The sequence below is a fragment of the Ranitomeya variabilis genome, chromosome 7 (assembly GCF_051348905.1).
Source record: "Ranitomeya variabilis isolate aRanVar5 chromosome 7, aRanVar5.hap1, whole genome shotgun sequence".
NCBI classification, from domain to species: domain Eukaryota; kingdom Metazoa; phylum Chordata; class Amphibia; order Anura; family Dendrobatidae; genus Ranitomeya; species Ranitomeya variabilis.
The window spans coordinates 206,657,276-206,682,979 of record NC_135238.1 but is presented as its reverse complement, the minus strand read 5'-3'; the positions used below and the strand labels follow the sequence as shown (position 1 = coordinate 206,682,979).

The window sequence follows — 25,704 nt, the reverse complement described above, 5'->3', positions numbered from 1 at the left end:
TCTCTCTAATATGAGACCTGACAGTCGTGTTTATTCCACAGACGGGCTATAACCATATGTCTTCACCCTTGTGCTGCCAGGAACAGGATGCTCCTGCCAGGTCACAGACGCTGCTAATACTCAATTAGTCTGATTATCTAGTGCGGTGACTACCGTATCCAAGAACTTTAAATCATCTTAAGTCGGATAAAAGACAAAAAACATGTCTGTGTGAGAGCTGTACAATGGAAAAATTGTGCATTATGTGAGAAGTAGGAAGTCATTAACTGTGTAGGGCACAAAGAATGAGGGGGATCCTAAACGTTTGCTAAAATATATTGCAATAGGAATGGTTACTCTAATCATGGATAAAAATAATAGTCACACTGGTGTATTCAGCCACCTCCATGAAAGCAATGTCTACACCTGAGAATGAAATTACATAGCATATAGCATTGAAGACTGGGGATATGCAGCGCCTTTGGCAGCACGATGATCACTGTATGGCGCTGCTACATCTTAGCATTGTGCAGTGAGGGGTATCACAATCGCAACTAGTAAGACTGGTTTTAACATTTGTGCATCTTGCTTATCTCAGAGCATTTAAAATTGCCATGTGACCCCATTCACCTGTATTATGCTGCAATGTCGCAGAAGCCTTCAGCAATCCTTGGCCGTATGTCCTGTATTGCAGCCAACAGTGCCATGTAGCCCTAGCCTTACGTTAGGTAGACAAAACCAGATTTTTGGTCCAAGTGCTGTCCTTTAAAAATCTGATATCACACGGACAGCATTAGGGCCAATGTTATCTCATAACTTCTTCACGAGCCAAATATGCACGTGAAGAAAATCACAGCTTGCACTAGTTTTGTCCAGTGAGACTCGCCCATTCAAGCCCATGGTGCGCAAAAAAAAAATATAACACGAAGCCACCGTACAGAATACAGTTTTTACGAATACATTGCAATTCTTTAATATAGAAAAATTGTATTTAATATTGTTTATGGTCATCACATTATCAAAAAACAGCCCCAGGACCCCTTCATATTTTACATCACTTGTGTCCCCCCACTAACAACAAACCTCAACTCATGATTTGTTGAAATGAAACATCATAAAAGTCAAGTATTAGACAGACTAATAAAGGGAACCTGACTTTATATATGCCACGCTTGAATTGCCACCATACTTATGTAGGATAGTAATAGCTTTCTAAAGATGTCCTTCATTAAAATGGACCTTAAAGATCTTAAAGGGAAAAAGTATTAAAAAGTGGAGTCACAGTATCCTGTAAAGAGCCAAGCGGTCAGTCCTGGTGTCTTCTGAATTCATGCCGTCCTGAAGTCAGAATGACTATTTTTTATGGTTTAGGGATGACATAATTCATAATTTAATCTATATTACTTTCCTAACATCTAATACAAGACATATAGGGATTCAGTGGTTTATCTTCCGAAAGATCTTGATCCTTGTTGAAACATTGAAACCACATCAGCAGGGTTTGGGAGATTACCCTAGCCTTTTATATAGGGTTATCAGGTAGCACGACCCAGAAGAATGTGTTCCTCAGATTACATGGGTCTTCAGCCAAAGGACGAATTGAGAATAAGCTAATGGCAGAGTTTGAAAAGCACCATAAAAAATATTGCATCCGGTATAAATACGGTACTTTTTCATTCTTAAAAGGTTTATCAATTCTTGACGGGGGTCACTTAGGCCCACCAAGATAAATAATTCAGAGGTTCTAGCCTTCATCTTTACATACACTTGTCCAAATGTCATAAGCTTTGTTGTTCACGCAGGATTTATCAACAATATGGTCAAGAAACAATGCTAGTGTCAAGTAATTGGCTCCAAAGTCAACTTCAAGTAGGGTTGTCTTCTGCTAAATCCTTGGGGCCATACTGTTGCAGAGTCTGGGCTCATCCTCTAATACTAGTGGACCATGCTGGCCATAAGTCTAATCACATTCATCACCACTCACATTCATCATCACATTACTCCTATTAAGGGAATTTCCTGATGTCAATATTTCCATAGTTGACTCTTCGATCCACATACTTTAGTAAAGTACCTGTCTTTATGGCATAAATCTGTTGCCATCCTGTGTCTGTCTCCAATAATCCCAATTATGGTGCTAATTTATGAGGCTCACCAAACAGTAGAATTATATTTATATTTATCTTGGCGTGACATTTGTTTGGTTGGTGTCTGGGCATTATTGCCAAGACGGAAAAAGGATACACAGATTGCAGAATTTATAGATTGTGATGAAGTTTGGGACTTTCAATAAACAATACAATTAACAATGTGTCGCCATTATATAATGTTCTTGTATAGCTGCATTCTGTGTCTTAATAGCTGCTATAACAAGAAAGGACAGAATATAAAAGAGCATCTGTTTCAAAAAGTAAAGAAAACTAATCCTGAAGAAAATGTCTCCTGGTTAGTAGATCCTGTATCACTACATAACTACGTGCTCCTGAATTACAAACTGTATGATGTGGTTTTTCATGACATCTTAATGTTGTGGCTGTCTGCTGCACTGTTACCTTTCTGTGTGATACCCTTATTGGAATACCCTCAAAGGGCTGCATAGCGACGGGCAATTCAAGGTGCCCATGCTGAACCCTTATCCATCATCAATAGGGCTTACAATTTATATGTAAGCATCAGAACCTTGGGGCAATGGGAGAAGGTTGCTGACTCCAATGAATCATGTTTTCTTTACATCATGTGGACGGCTGGGTGCGTGTGCGCCATTTACCTGAGGAAGAGATGGCAGGCACCATAATGTATCATAGGTGTGGTTCTCTATGCAATGTTTTGCTGACAAACCTCAGGTCCTGCCATTCATGTGGATTTGATCGGTGCCAACTACCTAAACATTGAACAGACCATGTACCCACCTTCATGGCAGTGGTATTCCCTTGTAGCAGTGGCCTCTTTCTGCAGAATAAGGCCCCTGCCACACTGCAAGAAGTCTTCAGAAATGGTTACAGGAACCTGACAAAGATTTCAAGGTGTTGTGTTGGCCTTCAAATTATTAGGATGTGTATGAAGGGGTCCTACACAATACTATGCAGGCATTTTAATGTTATGGCTTTTCAATGTATATATCAGTATACCTCTGATATGTACCTCTGACACAATATTAAGAAAATATATACTTGATGGTATCTGTTTTTTGTTGTTGTGACAAAACGTGAAGAAATGCATTTGATACATTTTTCTACCAAAGTATACCACCCTAAGGAGGCCAGAAAGCACTCATTGGCCTCCGTTGGGCCAAGGGCACCTGCTTCTATGTTTGACATATGCATCGCTGGTTTTTCTAGCTCATATTCCAAAACATAATGTGAACACAGCCAATACAGACAGGTTCGACCGACAGTGTAATATCAGGACAACTGATTGTCAGGGTTAATGTCGATTGGGCATGTCTGATTTCAGACTGCTGATTGCCTTATTCTTTCAGAGATAAGCCAGTTCCAAACATGTCTGGCGAAGGCTCTCTTATAGAGAACACATGAGCGGTCATTTGGAATGAGTGGTCCTTTGTATGGGAGAACCGGTTGAGATAGCTATAGACGAAACGATCAGCCGAAGCTCTGTATCGCCGATGACAACAGATGAGCGGACCAGTGGAAGGTCGGGTTCTGGTATCTGACCCAATCTTTATTCCAAAGTTTGTTTCGGGTACCAGAACTTTCAACCAGAACCTAGACCCCCTTGAAAACAATGGGGACCCTTTTGATCTGGAAAATGTTCTCCTTCTCTGTCTCTCTCTGCATGGACTTCTGCCAGAACTCCAAACATTGCAACGGACTTACGGGAGAAGTCTGTGTTCAGCGTTTAGCACTTAATACTAACTGTCCAGTACGAACCCCCCCAAACTTAAATCTTTGGGTTTACTCCTCTTGATCGATGACCATTTAATGTGTATGTCCGTCTTTAGAGTATTATATTAGCTTGGATTTAAAGGGTCAGGCACAGATTCTACCTAAAAAGGGAACACAGATTCTACCTAAACTCTTTCTATAAGATTTCTAACACTGGATACCACTAGTGGAACATCATGAAATACAAAACAACATATCACGTCAGAAGATGAATTCTAGCAGATGACTTATTCAGTTCTGCTACATCCGTACAAGCTTGTGTGCGTGCGTCCCGTAGAGGACGCATTCACCTGTTCAACATCAAAGAAGAGAAATCGCTTTCACGTATTGTCAAGCATAATGCATGCAGGCAGCATTTACTACAGCGAGGGTCCGTGACTGGCTCCTTCCACCAGCACTTGATGTATAATTACTTACTTGATTCTCCATAAGGAGCTTATACAAAGAGTTGAGAAAAGAAAGCTGATTACAATGTGAATATGTCTATGCAACCCAGTAAATCAATTTCTACATCAGAGCTAAGAAGCGGCCTTCATTTTCATTGTATGGCAATTAAGTTGTTTCCAAGACAAGGGCCACTGGTGGAAAAGATTTTGCAGGAAGACTCCGGTACAGATAGATTAGGGGCACCGGACTGCACTCCTTAGATTCTCTCCTGGTCACATGCTAGCGCTGATTGCTAAGCAACCACAAAGCCCAGGGAAAAAAGTTCTTTTCTAAACTTGCAATCTGTGGCTGAGAGAAGCTTTGTGCTTCGAGCACTCCTAACATCTGTTCAGGGTTAGACCGGCAGCTTTCTGACTGGGGGCAAATCAGTCTCAGTGGTCCAAACATCAGACCCGAGGCAAAATATTCTGCAGCATCCGCAAGTGCATGTAACTCCCAAGAGCGACTATAAAGTGCATGCGACAAACAGTAATAATATCAACATTTGCCTTATTATATAGCGTCAATATATTCTGCAGAAACATTAACAATAACGCATGGACCAAAATATTCACTAGCGTAAAAGTATATAAAGCTCTTTCTTCTACGTCTATTACCATGAGCAAAGAGAATTTAAAAAAACCCTCCTTCCTATGCCAGAAACAAAATGATAATCTACGGAATAAGATAGCGCTATAAAAGAAAAGAATAATAAATAAACAAAAATAAATATACAGATGTAGCAGGGCTGACATTGTTTCACTTTTTTGTGTTTTTTATATAGAAATGCAAGTAAATGCTACAAAACTATAATAGTCCAATGATTAATTCAGCATTCCCATATCTGAATGATTAGTAATAAATGAAGATACATCGGATATTTAACATTTTTAAAGTAAAAGTTTGACAAAGCATACAACTGGGTTATTAAGTAAGCTAAAATACTATCCTATAATATTGGCATACATTCTAGAATTTTAATTGAAGAGTTATAATTTGACTTTTGAAGAATAGCAATAAATGATGCTAACTTCTGCAGCAGTATAGTGGACCGTAGCAGTTTATTAATCACAGGAAAATGAAAAATACAATAATATTGTTTACAAAATATGGTAACACTGCAAACATATTTTATAATAGACAAGATTATTAGATCAAAGCTACAAGTGTCCTAATTGCAGTCTGTAGTCTTACCCTGGGAATTTGTGGTTTCTATGCAGAAAGTGAAGAGGAGACCCATAAGGAGAAGAGAAGAAGCAGGTCTTTGCATTGTGTTGAAAACCCCCATCGCTGTCTCATGGAGAGAATGGACCAGCCTGCAAGCAGAGAGCTGGCCCAAGTGACACCAATGTGAATTTCTCCTTAAGTAGCCAAGTGGATGTCTTTTTTTTTTCTTATCCAGCTAGTTGTGGAAGAAAGGCGTGTTCTTCAGCTGAGGCAATAAACTCCCACCCTCCGCACATCACATAAGCTCTTTAGAACTTGTAGCCAGGGAACCAGCATGGCTGGATAACCATTACAATCCACTAGTCTGTCACAATGATGAGTTATAAAGAAGGGGGAAGGGAGAAGACACAAAAAAGTAGAATCTGTGCTAGCTCTATATGCAGAAACAAGTTTTATTTTGCTCGTTTGCATAAATTCATACATGTATGTAAAACTGCTAATAAGTGAAATGATGTATCACAAAATTATGTGCCAAATTCTAACGTCAGCTACATCTGTATAAATGGTTAGCGTTTTTTAATGTCCCTTACAGTGCTGACTATGCCCAACCGCTTCTCTACTCATTCCCTATGGGGCTGCCGAGTGCTGCACTCGCCTTTTTCCGGCAGACCCATAGAGAATGAATACACAGGTGATAGGACATGTGCACTGTCACTCCAATCTAACAAGCTCAAACGTGTCCCGCTCTGCCAATCGGTGCCGGGCCCAATAGTCGGAGCACCATCGATCTATAAGTTATCACTTATCCTGTGGAAAGATGATAACTTATTTTCAACGGGCCATACCTCCAAAGCCACGTTCACACTGTCAGTATTTGCTCAGCATTTTACATCAGTATTTGTAAGCCAAAATCACGAATGTAACAATCGGAGGAAAAGTATAATAGAAACAGGTCACCACTTCTGGATTTATCACCCACTCCTGGTTTTGGCTTACAAATACTGATGTAAAATACTGACCAAATACTGAACATTTGAATGTGGCTTATGGCTGGGGCTGCAACACAGATCACGTGGCCAAAGATCGCTGTATCCCACTGCTACAATGCAGCATAAGGCAATTGAATTAGGTCACATTGTAACGTGGAGAGGGAAGATAGCTATAGACAAGGTATTCATCTTCCATGCCCTGGCAATGCTAAAAGAAGATGGGGTTCCTGGCTGGATGTGTGGGCTTTGTCTATGTGGGTGCTACGCCCTTTCAGGCCACTGATGCCAGTAACTATGACTGGCCAGAGCCAGATGGTGTAAAGTTCAATGAGGGAAACCACCAACCAAACATACTCAATCTTTTACTGAACATCAGCTTAGTGCGGATTATGTACAATAGATGGCAAGTGCATAACTTCACGAATGTTTCCTTTACAACATGGAGCATCTTCATACACAGTTTCTCTTCTGCTTCCAGACTTTCTTGTTTCTGCCCCCAAGTTCCTTTGCCTTATCCACCACCAAGTACAGTACTACCGTCCAGTAAGTAAGAGCCCTGTCCTCAACCCACGGTTCAGCATCCTCCATTCCCTTAGGCGAACTAGGTTGCCACTATGGCCGTTACTTAACTTCTTTGCTTGTTGATGCCTTGGAACTCCCGCCCGGGGCACTCTCTTTGTCTCACGTTCCCTGTTCCATCCTGGCCCGTTATCTCTCTATCTGGCGAACTCGGAGCCGTACTGCTTGGCGTCCTGTCCCAGGACCCGTCTCCAAAGCACCACTCTATCCTTCTGTCACTTTTCCTTTCTCTACTCTGGATCTCTTTAACTGAAAGACCATTACGATTGGTGGCTTTTCCAAATTATATAAGTGAATGAAAAGAATTTATGAATTTCTATCTACACATATCCATATCCTTTGATCCATAGCACCCACTAATCCTATGTTTGACTTCAAAGGGGTAAAATTGAAGTTTATGCGTCCTCACATTTAGATTTGTTGCAACGGTGGTGCAATTCCCAGTCTGGCCATCACCCACTGTGAACTGTCGCCTCATTCACTCCATAACATGCCCAGCAAGTAACAGTGATTGTATATTGCTGGTAATACGTGCACATGATTTATGCTGGTTCAGGGCTTCTTAGAGAATTGGTACGACATAGCACCAGGGTCAAACCACATGAAGCAGATCAGAATATTCAATGAGTTTTGGCATTTTCCGAATAACAAAGCCTGGGGGGAGACCATCTCATCCGAGGTCCCCAGCAAGAGCAGCACATCAAGCCTTGTGTTCCTCTCCCCTATGTCTGCTGTCACCGAGGAGCAGAGTCCTTGATAAATTCCTTGGGTTGAAGGGCCTTCTTATTGTTCTCTGCTTTGTTTCACTGTTTCCAACTTACTGGAATTCTTGTCGTGGTTTCACAGCAAGGTTCATTCTGACCAAACGTCACCAGCTGAGTCTCTCTGTAGAGCTGAATCTCTGAAGTTGTTTTAATCCAGAAAAACAAGCTCGAAACTAAAGGAAGACTGGGGAAAAGGAAAAGCTGCTGGATATCAATCCCATCTAACTGCTGCTGAATGGCCTTTAATGCTTCTTTTTACATTTGCTGACATCATTCTCTAATGAATGAACCGTGATGTTTACAGAATGAACCAATGTATGGGCCCCGTCCCCAAATCATCCTTTATTGGTGAGGGAGAATGCAAGTTCTATTAAGGGTGTTTAATTGCTTTATAATGCAAAAGTTATTTGTAATGATTGACAGGATTTCACAATTAAACAATGGTGACGGGAAATTTGCATTTTAAAAACAAATTAATTATTTATTCAGCTTATCTGTTACATTTATTGCATTCGTCACAGATGCAGCATGTTGCCTTGTATTCTTCTTTTTACCAACATTGAAATGATTAGAATGCTAGAATGCTCCTGCAGTTCTCAAAATAGAAATACACTGCTCAAAAAAATAAAGGGAACACTAAAATACCACATCCTAGATATTTCTGAATGAAATATTCCAGTTGCAAATTTTTATTCATTGCATAGTGGAATGCGGTCATAACAATAAAACATAACAATTATCAAGGTAAATCAAAATGAATATCCCATGGAGGTCTGGATTTGGAATGATACTCAAAATCAAAGTGGAAAATCAAATTACAGGCTGATCCAACTTCAGTGGAAATGCCTCATGACAAGGAAAAGATGCTCAGTATTGTGTGTGGCCTCCACAGGCCTCTATGACCTCCCTACAACACCTGGGCATGCTCCTGATGATCTTCCAACTCCTGGACAGTCTGTGGTGCAATGTGACGTTGGTGGATGGTGCAAGACATGATGTCCCAGATGTGCTCAATCAGATTCAGGTTTGGGGAACGGGAGGGCCAGTCCATAGCTTCAATGCCTTCATCTTGCAGGAACTGCTGACACACTCCAGCCACATGAGGTCTGGCATTGTCCTGCATTAGGAGGAACCCAGGGCCAACAGCACCAGCATATGGTCTCACAAGGGGTCTGAGGATCTCATCTCAGTACCTAATGGCAGTCAGGCTACCTCTGGTGAGCACATGGAGGGCTGTGCTGCCCTCCAAAGAAATTCCACCCCACACCATTACTGCCTTCTGCCAAACCGGTCATGCTGAAGGATGTTGCAGGCAGCAGATCGCTCTCCACAGCATCTCCAGACTCTGTCACGACTGTCACATGTGCTCATTGTGAACCTGCTTTCATCTGTGAAGAGCACAGGGCACCAGTCCTGGTGTTCTGTGGCAAATGCCAAGCATCCTGCATGGTGTTGGGCTGTGAGCACAACCCCCATCTGTGGATGTCGGGCACTCAGACCATCCTCATGGAGTCAGTTTCTAACCGTTTGTGCAGACACATGCACATTTGTGTCCTGCTGGAGGTCATTTTGCAGGGCTCTGGCAGTGCTCCTTCTGTTCCTCCTTGAACAAAGGTGGAGGTAGCGGTCCTGCTGCTGGGTTGTTGCACTCCTACGGCCCCCTCCATGTCTCCTGGTGTACTGGCCTGTCTCCTGGTAGTGCCTCCAGCCTCTAGACACTACACTGACAGACACAGGAAACCTTCTTGCCACAGCTCGCATTGATGTGCCATCCTGGATGAGCTGCACTACGTGAGCCACTTGTGTGGGTTGTAGAGTCCGTCTTATGCTACCACGAGTGTGAAAGCACAACCAACATTCAAAAGTGACCAAAACATCAGCCTGAAAGCATTGGTACTGAGATGTGGTCTGTGGTCCCCACCTGCAGAATCACTCCATTATTGAGGATTCTGTTGTTTAAGTGTTCCCTTTATTTTTTTGAGCAGTGTATTTAGGTTTTACTATACATACAATACACTACTATATAAGTGAAGAATTTGAGAATGTTAAATTTCACATTGGTTGCTTTCCATCTCTAGGACATTATCACAATATGGTCACTACATCCTATCTCTCGAGTTTGTGTTTTTGTCATGCATGGCTGCTTATTCCTATTTGCAGCTCAACAATCTCCACATACAGCATATCTTTTCCTTTTTGGCAACACATTTTCCCTCTCTGGCAACACATCTTCTACCTCTCGAAACCCATCTTTTCCTCTATGGCAACATATATTTTCCTTCAGGTAATTTTTCAGGTGCATTACTTCAGGTAATTTTTCAGGTGCATTTTTCTTTTGCAACACATCTTACCCCTCTGTGACAACACATATATCCCTGTAATAACACATATTCCACCTTTGGTACCATATCTTTTCCTCCCTGCCAAAAATGTTTTCTCTCTGAAAACACATCTTTTCCTTTTCTGGTAGTATATCTTCTCCCTCTGGAATCACATCTTTTCCTTGCTGGTAAAACATCTTCCTCCTCTGGCAGCACATCCCTTCCTCATTGGCAACATATCTTTTCTTTACTAGTAATACATCTTCCTCCTCTGGCATCACATCTTTTTCTCACTAGCAACACATTTTTTCCTTTTTTGGCAACACATCTACCACCTCTGGCATCACATATTTTCCTTGCTGGTAACACATGTTCCCCCTCTGACAACACAACTCTTCCCCGCTGGCAACATATCTTTTCCATACTAGCTTCACATCTTCCCCCTCTGGCATCATATCTTTTCCTCACTAGTAACACATTTTTCTTCCTTTTGTGGTAACACATCTTCCCCCTCTGGCATCACAATTTTTTTCTCGCAGGCAAAACAAGTTTTTCTTCCTTGTAACAAATGTTCCCCCTTATAGCTACACATTTTTTTCTCCCTTGCTATCCACCTTCCCTCTCTGACAAAGCATTTATTTCTCCCAGGCAACACATTTTTTTTTCTAGTTAAACATCTTCTCCTTCTGGCAACACATATTGCCTCCTTCTTTAGTACTAATATCTTTGTCCCATTATGGAATCACATCTCTTCCTCCAGCAACATCTTACTCTAAAGCAGCCTCTCTCTCTCGATGGAGCTAAATTGGGAAACTGGAAACAACCCTCAGAAATGGGGTGGAATTGTGTGTAAAAGAAAGCAGACATACTTTCCTAACGATGTGCAACTCCTTTAATTGTTGTATATACATCCATGAGACTTGGATACAGTGGTGTAGGCAGGCGATTTCTACATGGCCTCAATTGCTAAGTGTCAGGAGAGGCTGCGCCATTGATCCACGTGCCAAGGCCAAGTGGTTCCAATGAACAAATCAGCAATATTGTACCTATATAGGATTTCAGGAGGGAGTGAATCGCATTCTTGGGACTGCTCTCATCTTACAACGGTCTCTTCTTAAGAAATAGATTAAATCTGTTTTTCTGCAAAGGCTTAAGGATGTAAACCAGACAGTGTAAAAAAATGTCTGACGAGGACACTGACTGAGGTTGTAATAAGTAACACAAACCTTCTGAAATAGGAGAAGGAAAGACATTGCATAATGTATAAGGGAAATGAGAGTATGTAGCATGTAGGGTGCAGTGATTTATATGATACAAAATGTGGGGAGTTGGTTTACATTCACAAAAACTAATGATTTCCAACCCTGGCACTTCCCTTCCTAGCTACACTCAATTGCTGATGAATTCAGGTCAACTGGCTCCTCAGTTAGGGTTCACTGAACCCTATAAAGAACAAACTGGCTGCAATGACGGAGTGAATGCTCAGCAGAGTGTGGATGGGAGTCAACAGGTCATTCTCCATCCAAGGAGCATTGACTCTCTTCAGTGTAGTCAGTCTGCTCATCAATGAGAAATGAGCGAGAGCTATTTCATTGTTATCACAGGTGATATTGCAAAAGGGAAAAAAATTATATGCAAATTAGACATACAATATAAAAGTTAGGACAACTAAGGTCTCATTCAAATGTCCGTTGCTTGTTTTTTTTTTCTCGTACGTGAAAAAAATGGACTCGCTTCTATCAGTGTGCTGGAACAGATTTCCAATCAATCAATTTACCCTTTTTACCATCAGTGAAGCCAAAAAAAAAAGTTGTACAAAACTTCGACCCTGTACAATTTAAAAAATATATATATATATATATATATATATATATATATATATATATATATCAGTGTCCTGTCCGTGATTTTTAGACTTGCATGGGTAATCTAGATTCTTAACTGAGAACAAAAAAAAAAGAATATGATGTGATTTTTTGCAAAAATGCGATGTGTAAAAAAACACAGAGAAGTGAACAACCCAAGGCTATAATGGGTACTTGTTCCATCTGTGAAAAACACAGATAGAACACGTACATGAAAAACTGGACACCTGAATAAGGTAGTTAGCTCTTTGCCCTACTAGATATACGCGCACCCAATACATGGCCCCTAAAAATGGCAAATAGGGTGGCAAGATGCATCATACAATATACCAACATATGCCCAACTGGTCCATCTGCTAGAGTCAATTAGATATTTCAAGAAAGTCAATTAAACACTACTGGCAGAGAGGTCCTATTGAACAATTCTCTATTAGTCTGGTAATAATATGGGAAAAGGTAATATCAAAGTCCTATCCACCATATACAGTAGGTATAAAGTTGTTTGTCTGTCCACACCAACTATGTCATCAAGGGACAAACCGTAAAGTCTTCCCTTCTATACTTGAGCTGGTAACAACGAGCATGAAGGTTGTCCATACGCCTACCAATAATTTCACAATGAGCTTGAGAACATGACTTACATTCAAAATGTTTGTAAGAACAAGGAAATGTGCCCCGAGTGAGGCCGTCTGCTATTTAAACCCCTGAGTCTCTGACTTCCACTGTCAGTCAATTAGTTTTTTCTACCTGCCTTGTGCTCTAGTCTGTGTTTTTGCTGGCTTCCCAATTCAAACTGTTTTCTGACCTCTGGGTGCAGTTTGACCATCCAAATGTCGAACGATTCTCTTCCTAACATGACCTCTTGTCTTTGATCCTGCTTGATGACCCTTCTTCCTCCTTTTCTCTCCTTCAGATGGCAGCCCTTCCCTGGAAGCAATCCACTGGACCTGTTGTAAGACCAGATCCTTGTACAGGGGTTAAAGATTGAAGGTTGCTGTACCTCTGGAATCTGCCAGAGTGGCTTGTGCCAAGTCTGCCCAATGCAACCTTTTTGAGCCTTTGGCCTTCTTACAGACGTGAAATTTTCTTTGTCACTTCTACCTTTCAGGCTTTCAAAACCTGAAGTAGAAAAAAAAGAAGAAGTGCCCTGGCCATTTTCCTGGCAGCGTCTAGTTGGAACCCACCATTGTGTAATATATGGAATTTAAAAAAAATATCTTCAGCAAATCTGCTTCAAAAGATGTCCCAACAGTAAAGAAAAGACACTTCCGGGAAAACTCCGCATCCTTCAAGTTTATAAACGTAAACTCTAGACTTTCTCCCATCCAATTTCCCTAATCTCAGAATGCAAATATTAAAATTTGGCCATTGCCTGTAGCTGCCACGAGAGGGAGTTTAGGTCCTTATTGTTATCTAGTGAACTGAATAATAAAGCAGTGCGCAGTAAGGTCATAAGCCATTGTGGTGGCTCCGTCTGGCAGCCGGACCGTTTTTTTAAATTGCTGAGCCTATACTTGTAAAGTGGAAAGAAACTAAGCCCTGACCCCTATAAACTAATTATTACAGAATTTTACATTTATGTTAGTGAGAAGAAATATATTTAAGGATGGACATGAGTATTTTTGTAATTTTTATCACATACCCTGGTTGTATTTTGTTGATCCCGTGCTCCTGTTTTCTCTCCATCCCCTCCGCCCCCCATCTCCTCTGCTCCATTTCTGGGTCGTTTGTATAGAGCCTTCTTTAAGTTTGCTTGTCTGGTTGCCATGGCTATTGATTGGCACTTTTTGTTGCCAGGCTTTTACTTAACCTTTTATATTCTGATGTGACCACGGATTCTGATAAGTTGGCAAAGTTCCTAGATCGGGCCGACGTGTTACTTCAGCTTGCCCATGTTGAATGCATTTCTGGGTTTATTGAAGGACGCGTGTTTTCTTACCATGGCACAAAAAAAAAATCATCATTAAGGGGGGAGAAAAGCTCAGCTTTGTTTTCAAATGGTACAAACCAAAGAAAGTCCCGGACAGTCTCCATGTTTCCCCTTTTATTAGCGCTCTGTGTGAGGTCTATTGGCGTTACTAATTGAGATTGGTGAATGTGTAATTTATTAAAGTGAAATTGAATGACTACAATCCCTCCTGCATAAACAGTACAGCTAGGTCCCCGTGTTTAGTGCATCGCCGATATTAATGGCGGTGACCAGGCTTTTAGAAATAGATAATATAATCCCAGTCTGAACGTAGACCCCAAAAGCAATTCTCAGGTCTGTAGCTGCCTAAGCAAAGTGTATTTTGATACTTATGTAAAACCACACTGTTCACGCAACCAAAGAACGCAACATCTCCTACGGGCTGAATTAAATGGTCAATAAACTTTGGATAAGTCAATAGTACAGGCAAATATAATAAACTTTGTAATATTTCTTATCAATGAAATATGCTTTTTTTCTCCACTTATGAACCATTTCTTCCCCTCCACCCTGCCTTCTGAACGCAGCATCCACCGAGCTCAAATTTGTCTGTCAAGGCAAAGTGGAGTGCCAGCAAAGTGAAGTGTCAGATTACACAGCATATAATACTTCCTTGAGAGAAAAGAGGGAGGGGAACTCAACAGAGTGAGAGAACTTGAAGACAAGAGCAGATCGTGTTGTAGATTCTAGCAAATTTATTTGACTTCAGAGCTGGATTCACATCCACACTGCTCTGCTCATACCCTGAATGATGCTGAAAAACTGTGTAAACATACTGCCACCGTAAGTGAAAAGTGTGGAGTGCAGGTAATGAAAAGAGGAAGAAAAATGTGTAAAGAAACTAAACGAATGAAAATAAATTGAGATATGAAGAAAATGAGGATGATAAAGCAATACAATGAAAGCAAAGTGCAAATTGATACAAATACTAACAATAACACATATATATGGGGGTATGAGGCATAACATCAAGTGTAAAAGTCATGTGCTCCATAAGAATCACTTGTCCCATCTCCCCTGCACACCCCCCCAAAAAACCCTCCCCAAGAGGAAGACCAATCTACCAAAAAACGACCACCCATATGGGCCTCCAAACATCCTAAGCAAGGGAATAGTAGTCCATGAAAATAAATTAAACTGTACATGAGGAATGCAATATCTGATGTTCCAATTGCTATATCCCCTTGGTTTGAATCTATCTTTGAGGATATTGGATTGTTGTTCAAACCTCTCATTCATGGAGTAAATTTGTTGGATTCTCAGGAACTGTGCAACCAGGATGGCCTTGATGACCGGATAAATATGTGCCAACAAGGCTTGTATCAGAGAGTTCATTACTGCCTCTTTACGATACAAATTAATTTGTATTAATCCATCCTCCTCGACACACAATTGTATATCCAAGAAGTCAATTCTAGATTTATGCCACTTAAAGTGACTTTGAGGTTGAAGGAATTGCATTTAAGGGCCTGCATGAATTGGATAAATTAATAAAACATCATCAATATAGCAATGCCAACATGGCACCAGATCCAAACCATGGAAAATCTTTCTCCCAAGTTCCAAGAAACAAATGTGTATATGACAGAGTACATGCCATGCCCATAGCGGTGCCTTGTCTATGTAAGTTGAATCTATCCTTGAAATTAAAATACTTGTGTTTTAATACAAATTCCAACAATTCTAATATAAATTCATACCAATGGTCATCTCCACGAAGAAACAAATTACCATCAAACCATCCTCATGTCATATAGATGTAATCAAAGACTATGTCAATGGTGACAAGAATCATATTGTTCTCCAAATAGATTCCATTGATATTAGTAAGTACGTCAGTGGTGTCTCTAACATAGGAGGGCAAAGTCTCCACAATGGGTTTCAAGTAATTACCAATACAAGCCATGTCACATAGTACTCCTTTGCCAGAGACAATAGGACATCCCGGTGGGTAAGTGGGATATTTGTAAACCTTTGGAAGTAAATAAAAAGTGGGAATTTTGGGGCATTTGACTATTAAACCAACCAGAACTTTTTGAAGATAATGCCCTAGTCATATGCACTGTACAGATTTTGTTCTAATGAATGGGAGAATATCAGAGTTGGGATTTAAATAATAAAGTATCTTTATAATAAAGTATCTTTATTTCTGTGTTGGCAGAAAGTCTACTTCTCATATTTGTCAGCCGGCTAATTGACAACATTATCTCCCTTGTCTGCCGTTTTCATTACGACATCATCAAGTTGTTGAAGCTCCTTAAGAGCCTTCTCTGGGGTGGTGTAAGATTATCATTGAAGATTCCATTAGATATCTTTTTAAGATCTTCAATTACTAGTTTACTGAAGATGTCAATTGTGGGCAAACAGAAAAGGAAGGAAATGTCAAAGACTGCGGTGTAACAGATTGGGGGAATGTACCTTCCAACCCAGGCGGTTGTTCCCTATGTAAATCCTCCAATGTTGTTAATGCCTGACACTAGGCCACAATATTCATTCCTAAATTGGACCCATGTTGGTTATGTAGTTTTTTCAAAATAAGTTAACGGCAGAATAATTGTACATTTTTCAGGTTGTGAAGAAATCAAAATCATTACTTGGTACAAAAGTCAAGCCAAGTCCTAAGAGGTCACGTTAGAGAGATAGAATGATAGACTGTGACGACAAACTGATTACCGCAAGGTTTTTTGACTTGGGTTTACTCTCATATAAAGTGGGTGGGTTAAGTTTTCTTTTACTCATATTGCGTCCAATATTGTTTTTCATTTTTCTTCTATTCTCGGGTCTATTCATAGGATTTACTTTAACTACATGTGATGTGATTCATCAAGTGAAGTATAGGATGAAATGGATACTGAATGTGTGTGAGAAGGTGAGTGTAATAATTATAGGGGATAACTCAGGAGACTCTTTGCGTGGAACAAGACAACTACAGGACACAGTTTTATAAGTGGTAAAGTCTATATTATCATACGGTGATTCAAACAGGTGCAGAGAGAAACTCAAGTCCACAACACTTGGAGTAAATATTAAATGCAGCTTAGCAGTCTATAGGAAACTTCAGAGGAAAATGCAATCACGCAGAAAGTCTATGAAGCACAGTTATTCTTGAGGATACTTGACTCGAATAAGTCCTTGCTTAGTCCAAAACACAGATAGATATGCTTATAAGGCAGTTCAAATAATATCTTAGCTCAACCAGGGAGGCCTGGGTAATAGTCTCAGGTTCTTGCAGAGCAGAAACAGCGTACATGTCCAGCAAATGCAGATGGAAGTAAACACGAGCAGCAGATGAAGGAGGATTACTGGAACTGGTGTATGCAGCAGGAACTCAGAGCAGAGTAGCAGGATAACCCCACAGGTTCACAGGAGCAGGTATATAGCCAGGGAGTCACCAGAGGTCAGGAGCTGGATGCAAGACAGAATACTATAGCACAGACTGAAGGCTGGGGTGGAGTTTTATAGCAGGAAGACACAGTGCACATGAGACCAAAGACGCCATCTTGGAAAAGGGCAGTAATGCACAAAAGGTAATAAAAAATGTTCAGAGTCCTGATAGTGAGCGATCTCGGCTCCATGTAAATTTCCATTTATATATTTTATTGTTTTGGAAATCTGTAGCATCTCTTTGGAATTTCCTTGATTTGGTTGTGTAAATATATTGTTACCACTTGGAAAAATCCTTCTCCAAGTCGCCATTGAGTTTATCAATAGATTTTGTGGTTAGATCCCTTTTTAAACATGTCTATGTAGTGTCAATTTCAATCTTGAGTTCTCCCAGCTTTTTATCATCAACTTTAATGAGTAGTGTTGAGCATTCCGATACTGCAAATATCGGGTATCGGCCGATATTCGCTGTATCGGAATTCCGATAGCGAGTTCCGATATTTTTGTGATATCGGAAATTGGAATCGAAAGTTCCTATAAGTTCCCAGGCGTGTGTGGTGCGTATGGTTCCCAGGGTCTGGAGGAGAGGAGACTCTTCAGGCCCTGGGATCCATATTCATGTAAAAAATAAAGAATAAAAATAAAAAATATGGATATACTCACCCCTCCGACAGACGCTGGACCTCAGCGGTGCAACCGGCAGCCTCCGTTCCTAAGAATGCAGTGAGTGTAGGACCTGCGATGACATCGCGGCTTGTGATTGGTCGCGTGAGCGGTCACATGAGCGGTCACGCGACCAATCACAAGCCGCGACGTCATCGAAGGTCCTTCACTCTGCATTCTTAGGAACGGAGGCAGACGCTTGCAGCGGTGACAGCCAGGGCTCGTCCGAGGGTGAGTATATCCATATTTTTTATTTTTATTCTTTATTTTTTACATGAATATGGATCCCAGGGCCTGAAGGAGAGTTTCCTCTCCTTCAGACCCTGGGAACCATCCAGGATCACTTCCTATATTTGTGTCCCATTGACTTGTATTGGTATCGGGTATCGGTATCGGCGATATCCGATATTTTTTGGATATCGGCCGATCCAATCCGATACCGATACTTTCAAATATCGGAAGGTATCGCTCAACACTATTAATGAGTAATTCCATATCGACTCGAGATATTTCGTAGCGATCTCCTCCCAACTAGACCTAAAAGTCTTATAATTAAATGGCAAAAGATGGAAAAGTCTGAATAAACAACCCTATAGTTATCAGGCTTTTAGTAAGGAATTAATTCAAAAAGGCCCTGTTCCACCAAAGTCTCGGTCTCCTATGTAATAATTCTTTTAATTAGAAATCTGTTCCTTAGCATCCTTGCAATTAAAATCTAAAATCAAATTTGGTTTTCTCCTTAAAAGCCTCATTAAGTCGCGTGAGCGAAGATTAGCCGTGTGCTCGTAAGTCCATGTACCTACCCTCACAAGCTGTGAGAGACACAGAATAAATTATTATAAACAAAATATTCATGCAGCACATAAAGTATTGTTAGGCTGAGAATAAAAGGGAAGTGCAAAATTTCCCCAATATGTGAAAGGAAAATAGAAAAAAGGGGTGGAGTGCTCCTAAGAACTATGAAAACAAAAACACACAACCACTGTAGTAGCCATAAACCACCAAGTAGCATAAAAACAATATTTATTAGAACATATTAAAATATCACATTATGTACTGTGTATATAAGGTCTAATACGGAGGAAGAGAACATGAAAGGAGGGCTGTCAGTGAATAGCATCACCCATGGGAACCTTATACATTCTATATATTTCAAGTGAACAACTACTAACAAGTACAATATGCAGAGTCTATGGAAATAGTTCACATTGCACACTTCCAATACATCAAAATGTACCCATAGTAATGCATACCAAAAAAGAAAAATAAATGATCAAATGTGCAATACTCATGATGTGTAAGATAGAGTCCCTCGACACTGCTCTGACGTGTTTCACCTTATTGATTTCTCAAGGGGAGGTGGTAAGTTGTTTTGTCCAGCCATGGTCTATATCTACAGAAATTAGGCCAATTAAGCGGTGCATGAGCAGCGCCACCTGCGCAAAATTCGCATATCCACCCGAATCCATTATTGTGTTGCGAGCTTGTCGGTTTAATTATGACCCTGTGACGTCAATGATATGCGCGTGGCACGGCGTAGATGGCTGGTGCAGCATACCATGGCATTCGGATGAACTGCCCATGCACACATTGGTGGCAATTTTTATGAAGTCCAGATGGGCGTAGTCATATTCTAGAGGTCAGGCTGATGATATGTTAGATAAAAGAGCATGAAACAGGAAAAGAAGAGCGGGAGAAGAGGAGAGAATGGGACGGGAGGGGACAGGAAAAGGGTGAAGAGGGGAGGGGAAGGGGTCGAAAATGATGAAAAAATATTAACTATTAAATGAGGCCACCAATGTGACACCGATCTGCAGTACTATAGTAGAAAACAAAGAAAATAAGTGAACTGAAGCAAAAAAAAAAATATTAGGTTTGCAGTGAAAAATTAGTGAATAATAAGTGATAAAAGTAAAAGAGTGAAAAAACATGTAAACATGCAGCCACCATAACTGAAAAGTGTGGAATGCAAGTATTGAAAAGATGGGAAAAAATGTGCAATTAAATGAATGAAAGTAAATGGAGACATGAAAAAAAATCAGGATGATAGAACAATACAATGACAGCAAACTGCAAATCGAGCCAAATACTGATAATTAATAACACATGTATACGGGGGTACAAGGAATAACATCAAGTGTACAAATCATGCGCTCCATAAGAGTGACTCGTCCCATCTCCCCCGCAGCTCACTTCCACCCACACACACACAAATTATGCACCCCCCAAAAAACATCCTCCTCATGTGGAAGTCCCTCCCCACTCCAAAATCCAATCATCCAAATGGGCACCCAGACATGCTAAGCAATGGAATAGTAATCCATGGAAATAAATGATCTTATACATGGGAAATGCTAAATCCAATCCAGAAGTCTCGGCCCAAAATAGAGGTGTCAGCTGTAAACATGGAGAGAAAAGGAGGTCACCCATACAGAAGGAAGAACCACCCAGCAAACTGAAGTAGGAAGATAAGTTCACGATCAATCAAACAGTCTGTAAGCATGTAGATGTGTACTATAAGCAAGACAAACAAAATTAAAAACATCAAATTGTAAGGAACAAATACAAAAAGAGACACAATGAGTGCTGGCACAATATAGGAGACATAATGAGTACCGAGTAGTCCATTAGAAGAAATGGACAAAACTCAATTTTTCATTCAAGCCCACTGGTGACATTGTGTTCAGTGTCACAATCCATTTGCATTTTCATTGGACAAAAAATCAGTTTCTCATTGCCATCCCTAATACCACAATGGATGTAATCTATGTCCCTTACTTTACGACCTCGAGGATCACAGTCATGGATCGTGGAAGATCTTGAAATGTTTTGGGAGTGTTTTTAACCCCTTTACCCCCAAGGGTGGTTTGCACGTTAATGACCGGGCCAATTTTTACAATTCTGACCACTGTCCCATTATGAGGCTATAACTCTGGAACGCTTCAACAGATCTTAGCGATTCTGACATTGTTTTCTCGTGATATATTGTACTTCATGGTAAAAAATTTTCGATATAACTTGCGTTTATTTGTGAAAAAAATGGAAATTTGGCGAAAATTTTGAAAATTTCGCCATTTTCCAACTCTGAGTTTTTATGCCCTTAAATCACAGAGATATGTCACTCAAAATACTTAATAAGTAACATTTCCCACATGTCTACTTTACATCAGCACAATTTTGGAACCAAATTTTTTTTTTGTTAGGGAGTTTTAAGGGTTAAAAGTTGACCAGAAATTTCTCATTTTTACAACACCATTTTTTTTTTAGGGACCACATCTCATTTGAAGTCATTTTGAGGGGTCTATATGATAGAAAATAACCAAGTGTGACACCATTCTAAAAACTGCACCCCTCAAGGTGCTCAAAACCACATTCAAGAAGTTTATTAACCCTTCAGGTCTTTCACAGGAATTTTTGGAATGTTTAAATAAAAATGAACATTTAACTTTTTTTCACACAAAATTTATTTCAGCTCCAATTTGTGTTATTTTACCAAGGGTAACAGGAGAAAATGGACCCCAAAAGTTGTTGTACAATTTGTCCTGAGTACGCTGATACCCCGTATGTGGAGGTAAACCAATGTTTGGGCGCATGGCAGAGCTCGGAAGGAAAGGAGCGCCATATTACTTTTCAATGCAAAATTGACTGGAATTGAGATGGGACGCCATGTTGCATTTGGAGAGCCCCTGATGTGGCTAAACATTGAAACCCCCCACAAGTGACACCATTTTGGAAAGTAGACCCCCTAAGGAACTTATCTAGATGTGTGGTGAGCACTTTGACCCACCAAGTGCTTCACAGAAGTTTATAATGTAGAGCCGTAAAAATAAATAATCATATTTTTTCACAAAAATGATCTTTTTGCCCCCAATTTTTTATTTTCCCAAGGGTAAGAGAAGAAATTGGACCGCAAAAATTGTTGTGCAATTTGTCCTGAGTACGCTGATACCCCATATGTGGGTGTAAAGCACTGTTTGGGCGCATGGCAGAGCTCGGAAGGGAAGGAGCGCCATTTGACTTTTCAATGCAAAATTGACTGGAATTGAGATGGGACGCCATGTTGCATTTGGAGAGCCCCTGATGTGCGTAAACATTGAAACCCCCCACAAGTGACACCATTTTGGAAAGTAGACCCCTTAAGGAACTTATCTAGATGAGTTTTGAGAGCTTTGAACCCCCAAGTGTTTCACTACAGTTTATAACGCAGAGCCGTGAGAATAAATTTATTTATTTTTTCACAAAAATGATTTTTTAGCTCCCAGTTTTGTATTTTCACAAGGGTAACAGGATAAATTGGACCCCAATAGTTGTTGTCCAATTTGTCCTGAGTACGCTGATACCCCATATGTGGGGGGGGGACCACTGTTTGGGCGCATGGCAGAGCTCGGAAGTGAAGGAGCGCCATTTGGAATGCAGATTTAGATGGATTGGTCTGCAGGCATCACATTGCATTTGCAGAGCCCCTGATGTACCCAAAAAGTAGAAACCCCCAATAAGAGACCCCATATTGGAAACTAGACCTCCCAAGGAACTTATCTAGATGTGATGTGAGAACTTTGAACCCCCAAGTGTTTCACTACAGTTCATAACGCAGAGCCGTGAAAATAAAAAATATTTGTTTTCCACAAAAATTATTTTTTAGCCCCCAGTTTTGTATTTTTCCAAGGGTAACAGGAGAAATTGGACCCAAAAAGTTGTTGTCCAATTTGTCCTGAGTACGCTGATACCCCGTATGTGGGGGGGAACCACTGTTTGGGCGCATGGCAGAGCTCGGAAGGGAAGGAGCGCCATTTGGAATGCAGACTTAGATGGATTGGTCTGCAGGCGTCACGTTGCATTTGCAGAGCCCCTGATGTACCCAAACAGTACAAACCCCCACAAGTGACCCCATATTGGAAACTAGACCTCCCAAAGAACTTATCTACATGTGTTGTGAGAACTTTGAACCCCCAAGTGTTTCACTACAGTTTACAACGCAGAGCCGTGAAAATAAAAAATCTTTTTTTTCCCACAAAAATGATTTTTAGCCCCCCAAATTTTTATTTTCCCAAGGATAACCAGAGAACTTAGAAACCAAAAGTTGTTGTCCAATTTGTCACGAGTACGCTGATACCCCATATGTTGGGGTAAACCCCTGTTTGGGCGCACGGGAGAGCTCGGAAGGAAAGGAGCACTGTTTAACTTTTTCAACGCAGAATTGGCTGGAATTGAGATCGGACACCATGTCGCGTTTGGAGAGCCCCTGATGTGCCTGAACAGTGGAAACTCCCCAATTCCACCTGAAACCCTAATCCAAACACACCCCTAACCCTAATCCCAACGGTAACCCTAACCACACCCCTAACCCTGACACACCCCTAACTCTAATCCTAACCCTAATCCCAACCGTAAATGTAATCCAAACCCTAACTTTAGCCCCAACCCTAACCCTAACTTTATCCCCAACCCTAACCCTAACTTTAGCCCCAACCCTAATCCTAACTTTAGCTCCAACTCTAGCCCCAACCCTAACCCTAACCCTAGCCTCAACCCTAGCCCTAACCCTAGCCCTAACCCTAGCCCTAACCCTAATGGGAAAATGGAAATAAATACATTTTTTTATACCGTTCCACGTTTGGTAAAATTGATAAAGCAGTTTTATTCTTTGGGTCAGTACGATTACATCGATATGTCATTTATATCATTTTTTTATGTTTTGGCGCTTTTATACGATAAAAGCTATTTTATAGAAAAAATAATTATTTTGGCATCGCTTTATTCTGAGGACTATAACTGTTTTATTTTTTTGCTTATGATGCTGTTTGGTGGCTGTTTTTTTGCGGGACAAGATGACGTTTTCAGCGGTACTATGTTTATTTAAATCCGTCTTTGATCGCGTGTTATTCCACTTTTTGTTCAGCAGTAGTGTTGAGCATTCCGATGCTGCAAGTATCGGGTATCGGCCGATACTTGCTGTATCGGAATTCCGATACCGGGATTCCGATACTCTTGTGGTATCGGATATCGGGTATCGCAACAACATTAATGTTAAAATGTGTAAAAGAGAGAATTAAAATAAAAAATATCGCTATCCTCACCTCTCCGACGCAGCCGGGACTTCAGCGAGGGAACCGGCAGCGTTGTTTGTTTAAAATTCGCGCTATTACTTGGTTACGTGAATTCCCGGCTTGTGATTGGTCAGGTCGGCCATGTTGCCGGGACGCGGACCAATCACAGCAAGCCGTGACGAAATTACGTCACGGCTTGCTGTGATTGGTCCGCGTCCCGGCAATATGGCCGCCCTGACCAATCACAAGCCGTGACGTCACGGGAGGCTGGACACGCGCTCATTTTAAAATGGGCGCGTGTCCAGCCTCCCGTGATGTCACGGCTTGTGATTGGTTGCGCCGCGGTCAACCAATCACAAGCCGGGAGGCTGGACGCGCTCATTTTAAAATGGGCGCGTGTCCAGCCTCCCGTGACGTCACGGCTTGTGATTGGTCAGGGCGGCCATATTGCCGGGACGCGGACCAATCACAGCAAGCCGTGACGTAATTTCGTCACGGCTTGCTGTGATTGGTCCGCGTCCCGGCAACATGGCCGACCTGACCAATCACAAGCCGGGAATTCACGTAACCAAGTAATAGCGCGAATTTTAAACAAACAACGCTGCCGGTTCCCTCGCTGAAGTCCCGGCTGCGTCGGACAGGTGAGTATAGCGATATTTTTTATTTTAATTCTTTCTTTTACACATTTATATGGTTCCCAGGGCCTGAAGGAGAGTTTCCTCTCCTTCAGACCCTGGGAACCATCAGGAATACCGTCCGATACATGAGTCCCATTGACTTGCATTGGGATCGGGTATCGGTATCGGATTGGATTCCGATACTGTGACGGTATCGGCCGATACTTTCCGATACCGATACTTTCCGATATCGGAAAGTATCGCTCAACACTATTCAGCAGTATGACAATAAAGCGTTGTTTTTTGCCTCGTTTTTTTTTTTTTTCTTACGGTGTTCACCGAAGGGGTTAACTAGTGGGACAGTTTTATAGGTTGGGTCGTTACTGACGCGGCGATACTAAATATGTGTACTTTTATTGTTTTTTTTTTTATTTAGATAAATGTATTTTTAGGAATAATAAATATATATTTTTTCTTTATTTAGGAATTATTTTTTTTATTTTTTTTTTACACATGTAGAATTTTTTTTTTTACTTTGTCCCAGGGGGGGACATCACAGATCGCTAATCTGACAGTTTGCACAGCACTCTGTCAGATCGGCGATCTGACTTACAGTGCTGCAGGCTTACCAGAGCCTGCTCTGGACCCGGAAGTAATCCCTGCAGGACCCGGATGCAGCCCCGTGGCCATTTTGGATCCGGGGCCTGCAGGGATAGGAGGTAAGAGATGCTCGGAGCAACGAGATCACATCGCGTTGGTCCGAGGGTCTCAGGGAAGCACGCAGGGAGCCCCCTCCCTGCGCGATGCTTCCCTATACCGCCGGAACACTGCGATCACGTTTGATCGCGGTGTGCCGGGGGTTAATGTGCCGGGGGCAGTCCGTGACCACTCCTGGCACATAGTGCCGGATGTCAGCTGCGATAGTCAGCTGACACCCGGCCGCGATCGGCCGCACTCCCCCCGTGAGCGCGGCCGATCGCTATGACGTACTATCCCGTCGAGGGTCAGATAGACCCAGGTCACCTCGACGGG

The 25,704-nt window shown here is 41.3% G+C and overlaps 1 protein-coding gene across 3 annotated transcripts in view; it reads right to left on the bottom strand.

The window, feature by feature from the left end:
• The window catches only part of LRP2 (LDL receptor related protein 2), a 218,059-nt gene extending 212,335 nt beyond the window's left edge, over positions 1–5,724 (bottom strand). For all 3 annotated transcript variants that reach the window (XM_077272772.1, XM_077272773.1, XM_077272774.1), the window contains exon 1: positions 5,502–5,724. In XM_077272772.1, coding sequence (XP_077128887.1) covers positions 5,502–5,595 — 94 coding nt within the window. In that variant the 5' untranslated portion in view covers positions 5,596–5,724. The remainder of the gene's footprint in view (positions 1–5,501) is intronic.
• Between the last annotated feature and the right edge of the window lie 19,980 nt (positions 5,725–25,704).